A 5,425-nucleotide genomic window follows, 5' to 3' on the forward strand; every position below is an offset into this window, starting at 1 on the left:
TGATGTTTGGTTTTATGAAAACTTTAGGGGACATTTTTGGTTTAAGGTTTAAAGATTTTTCTCAGGGCAATAGTTTCTGGGGTTCATCGGTGGCTAGAGGCCATGAGAATTTGAAATTCTGTTCTGCATGTCCTCCCTTTTGATCAGGCTTCTTCTTTAGAACCTTAGATGAAAATGTCCAGTAATGGTAAGCTGGGTACCATTCAGTTCTCCTGGGCTCTTGGCAAAGGAGGCCTTTAAAGTTCTTGATGTAACTTGTAGTCCCAAAACACACAGCTGCGACCATGGAAGCACTCACATCCCTGTTGGTCAGAGCGTACATTTTTGGAATCATTATTTTACCTGATAAATGATTGAATTTCACAGTATACCCTTCCGTGGGGTGCTCGGTATGGGGTCTTGAGGTGGGAACGTGTTCAGTTCCAACAGCTGTGGTTCACGGACAGTGTCACAGCTTTGAGTTGTTCCGTCTTGGGTTTCATGTTTAGTTTCTGGGGTGGAGGTCAGTTCAGCAGTAACGGCAGCTGCTCTCGGTTTTGTAACTTCCTGGAATTGCAGACAGACTGCTTATCTGCATTTTGTGAACACAGTTCTATAGTTTCACTTTCCCCGTAATTTTGTGAACGTTTCTGGGGAGAATGGTTTGGAAATGAAGTCAGCCCCAAGTCAATGGCTATAGTAACCATCTTTTTACCTTCCACATGTTGTCTCGTTCAGCCTCGTCACTCTCGGGAGGAAGCCGCCTTAGAGATGATGCTCTGGGGTTCAGAGAGTGTATTGGCTGGTTCGGGGGTCACAGCCAGTTAGTGGAGCAACTGTAATGTGTCTGTAACTTTATTCCTTTTATCCAGGACTGGTGGGACTGGACTTCTTCTGCTGGGGCCTCAGCCTTGGAAGTTTGGGTCCTTGTACTAAGTGAAGAGTCGTAAAGTCACGGTGTTAGCACAGGCCTGGACGCAGAGCTCTGTCACTCTGTGACATTCCGACTGGAAGGTCCTGAGTTTGTCCCCTGCCTTGACTGCTTTTTGTATGAGAGCAGTTTTCTGTTAGGATATAGTCTTTTGTTGAGGCTTTTTCTCTTAGCTAACAGTTGTAACAGGTCCCTGGGTGGCACACACGGTTAAGCGCTCGACTCTGCATTGAACAGGTGGTTCAGACCCACCTGAGGCGTCTCCACATGCAGGCCCGGTTATCTGCTTCCAAAGGCACAGCCTTAGAAACCCTGAGGAGCAATCCTCTGCCCACGTGGGGCCACTCTGGTGGGGCCGCTGGGGGTCGGAATTAACAACAGTAGCTATAAAGCGTCGTCATCAGTGCAGTTTTCTGGTATCAGTTAACCCATAAGCGTTTTTCCAAAGCTAATTGGTTTTAAGTCTGAATAATTCAGTTTTGGTATAATCTGCCTATTTTGAGTAATGCTATGATGTGCTTTGTCCAGAAGGAAGACGTGATATAAATCACTCATTCTGCAGACGCTGGTGTCAGAGCTGAGAAGGAAGGTCATGGCATGGCCGGCTAGTTTTCACAGAGGGACGCTCGTCTCCCGGTTCAGCCACCATCACGGTGTTGTGTTCCTGCTTACCTTCTTCAGGTAGCTGACTGCTGAACTGCTCTCTGGGTTTTTGTTTCGTTTTTCCTTTGAAGGTGACAGTGGGTGGCAAGTGTCTGGTACACTGATTGCCATGGGCTCGTGGCGAAACAGACCAGCTATTCCTGTGGTTCCCCTTTGTGGTGATTCTGGTATAGTGGTTCTCATCAGGGGCCTGTTTTGTCCCCCAGGGGCCGTGTGACAATGTCAGGAGATGCTTTGGGCTCATCTCTGGTAGGTGGAGACCAGGGACGCTGCTGAAGAGCCCGCGGTGTGCAGGCAGAGCCCTGACAGCAGGGCAGGGTGTGGCCCACAGCGTCAGCATTGCTGCCGTGGAGAGGCCCTGATCCAGTGTGAAGCTGTCCAGCTGTTAACAGTAGGAGCTTGAGGACAGAGGGTGGGCGTGTCCAGGGAGCGAGTACCCAGTGCTCCTTTGAGCCCAGGATGCTGAGAGACTTTGGTAGCTGACGGAGAGCGAGAGCACTAAGAGTGCTCGCAGCCCTGACGCATCAGCAAGACTGATGAAGTCACCACTCGGGAGTCCATAACCCAAAGTGGGCCGTTTGGGCTCAGGGGCTTCTGATAATGTGAGACTGGGAGTCAGCTCCTCTGATGGCTGTTTCAGAGTAGATTTTATTATTAATCTTTATTAAAGGAACCACAAATGATGATAATGATTTTGTTTTAGGCAGCAATTAGGAAAAAGTTTCCCTAATTATGTAAGAGTTGATGGATAACTTGGTTTAGGGACATTGATTTGTGGGAGGAAAGGGAGGGAATGGCATCAATATGAGGAAGAGACGAGGACTCTAGGAAAGCTACTGACTGGCTAGTGCAGTAACTCAGTGAGTGGTCAGTGGTTGATAAAAGCACAACAGACCAGCGGTGAGGCCTGACAATAAGTACACCTGCATTTGCCAGTTCCCGGAATGAGTTATGCGTGAACTTGGATTGTAATGAAGATAATTAGTTACTTTCCTCATTTTGTCTCACACCATCTCAGTTGATAGTTCTAGTAAAGCAGGCCCCATCAACTTACCTCCTAGAGTTGAATGAAACTGTTAGATGTGGACCTGCGACTTGATCGGATACCGTTTCCTTTGCTGTCCGTTCAGCTGGTTTCATATGTCTATCTGTCTCTCTCTCTCTCATAGTTATTCATTGCTCCATGCTTCCAGGAAAACATTTAGCAATGTCAAAGTCAGTATCTCCAAACAGTGGACCCCAACTGCTTTCAACAAGTCCGTGGAGCTGCCTGTGGAGGTGAGCAGAACGAAGTGTGGGGGCGGGTATAAGAAGGAAGCACCTTCCCAGCTCCGTCCAAATCCTTCTTTGCATCCCTACCTGCTCAGGACACTGGAATGGCTTCCTCTTGCCTCTGGCATAAAATCCACACCCACCCCTGGTTGGAAAGCCCGTGGGATCCAGGACTGCGCTGCCTGTCCAGCCAGTTCATTTCCTGCTGCTTAGAAATCCCACTTTGGGCCCGGTGAGGCTGTTCCCCATTGAGTTGCCCAGTCCCTGCAGCTGCCTTTGACATTCTGTGCACACTTACATGCTCTTTCACCTTCTCTCCACCTGTCCAAAGTCCTGTCTTTCCCTTTGTCTTGCTTGGGACAAAAGGCTACTTTTTTCAATCCATTTTTTTTTCCCAGCTTTACTGACTTGTCCTTTCTCTGAACGTTTGCACAGTGAATCACATGGTTTAATGTCTCAGTATTTAAATATTTCCTCATTGATGTATTTGTATCTTGTTTAAGCTCCTTGAAGTTGGGGAGCATGTATCTCAGTTCCTTACATTCATCAGGGACTAAGTAAATCTGATGGTGGTTTAGGGCTGTCTTGTTTTAATACAGTGCCCTGTTTTAATACACCAGCACTTGCTGATCAGGTTATCACGCTGTGCACCGTTTCAGGAGTTAGTATGTGGTCAAGAACCAAAGGTCATTGGCAAAGAATGACGTCCAAGCTGCACTGAAGAAACTGGCGAAAAGCATGGCTCCAGGAATCAATGGAATATCCATTGAGATGCTTCAACAAACGGACGCAGCTCTGGGGGCACTCACTCACTTTTATCACGAAATTTGGAAGACAGCTACCTGGCCAACCAGCTGGAAGTGATCCGTATCTGTGCCCATTCCAAAGAAGGGTGATCCCACAAAATGTGTAAATTATCAAGCAGCATTATTAATATCACACGCAAGTAAAATTTTGCTGAAGATAATTCAGAAGTGTTTGCAGCAGTACGTGGACCAGGAACTACCAGAAATTGAGGTTGTATTGAAAAGAGGATGTGGAATGAGGGATATCATTGCTGAGATCAGAGAAATCCTGGCTGAAAGCAGAGAATACCAGAAGGCTGTTTACCTGTGTATTAACTGTGCAAAAGCTTTCAGATGACTGTGTGGATCATAACAAATTATGGGTAACATAGCAAAGAATGGGAATTCTAAGTACTCATGAGGAACCTGTACTTAGGCCAAGAGACAGTCGTTTGAACAGAACAAGGGTATACTGCGTGGTTTCAAATCAGAAAAGGTGTGCATCAGGGTTGTATCCCTTCTTAATACTTATTCAGTCTTTGTGGTCAGCAGATAATCTGAGAAGCTGAACTATATAAAGAAGAACATGGCATCAGGATTGGAGGAAGACTCATAAATAACCTGCAATATGCAGGTGACACAGCCTTGCTTGCTGAAAGAGAAGTAAAAGCACTTACTGATAAAGATCAAAGACTACAGCTTTCAGTATGGATTATACCCCAAAGAAAACAGAAATCCTCACAACTGAACCAGTAAGCAATAACCTGATAAATGGAGAAAAGATTGAGATTGCCAAGGACTTCATTCTACTTAATTTCACAATCAACATCCATGGAAGCAAGCAGTCAGGAAATCGAATGACATGTTGCACTGGAGAAATCTGCTGCAAAAGACCTCTTTAAGGCATTAAAAAGGAAAAATGTCACTTGGAGGATTAAGGTGTGCCCGAACCATGCCATGGCATTTTCAGTTGCTTCCTATGCATGTGAAAGTTGGACAATGAGTAGGAAAGACTAGAGAAGAATTGATGCATTTGAATTATGGTATTGGTGAAGAATATTAAATGTACTATGGATTGCCAGAAGAGTGAACAAATCTGTCCTGGGAGAAGTACAGCCGGAACGCTCCTTAGAAGGGAAAATGGTGAGACTTCATCTCATATACTTGCGGGACCAGTTCCTGGAGCACATCACACTTGGTAAAGTAGAGGGTCAACGACAAAGAGGAAGACCTTCACTGAGATGGATTGACAGAGTGGCTGCAACCGGGGCTCACACAGAGGAACCATGGTGAGGATGGCTCAGGACCCAGCAGTGCTTCGTTCTGAAGAGGGGTCGGCCCTCATCCTCCTGAAGCTTACGTTCCAACAGGAATGCTCCTGTACTGTTTTTTGGAATTTAACTGATTAGGAATTTTTAACAGAGGCTTAGATTTCAGAGTGAGTCTCTTGACCAGGGTGGCGCAGATAGTTAAGTGCTCGAATACGTGGTGAAAGGCTGGCAGTTTGAAGCCACCTAGAGGCAGTGGGAAGACAGGCCTGACGATCTGCTTCTGGGAGGTCACAGCTTTGAACAGCCTGTGAGCGATTCTGCTTGGCACACGTGGGGTCTCGGTGCCAACAGCAGCACAGCAGACACACGATGATCGTCAACTGACTGACTAGACTGTGTTTGGAATCACGAACTTTTAATGTTTAATTTTTTTTGTTGTTGAAAATATAAGTGGTTGTTGTTAAGTGCCGTCGAGTCATTTCCGACCCATAGCGACCCCATGCACAGCAGAACGAAACACTGCC

The 5,425-nt window shown here is 46.3% G+C and overlaps 1 protein-coding gene across 1 annotated transcript in view; it reads left to right on the top strand.

The window, feature by feature from the left end:
* The first annotated feature begins 1,502 nt into the window (after positions 1 to 1,502).
* The window catches only part of SLC37A3 (solute carrier family 37 member 3), a 38,020-nt gene continuing 34,097 nt past the window's right edge, over positions 1,503 to 5,425 (top strand). Inside the window, exons 1-2 of the mRNA XM_007952762.1 lie at positions 1,503 to 1,591; positions 2,743 to 2,851. Coding sequence (XP_007950953.1) covers positions 1,503 to 1,591; positions 2,743 to 2,851 — 198 coding nt within the window. The remainder of the gene's footprint in view (positions 1,592 to 2,742; positions 2,852 to 5,425) is intronic.

Source organism: Orycteropus afer, unplaced genomic scaffold (assembly GCF_000298275.1).
Source record: "Orycteropus afer afer isolate SDZICR_OR568_19922 unplaced genomic scaffold, OryAfe1.0 scaffold00358, whole genome shotgun sequence".
Lineage (NCBI taxonomy): Eukaryota > Metazoa > Chordata > Mammalia > Tubulidentata > Orycteropodidae > Orycteropus > Orycteropus afer.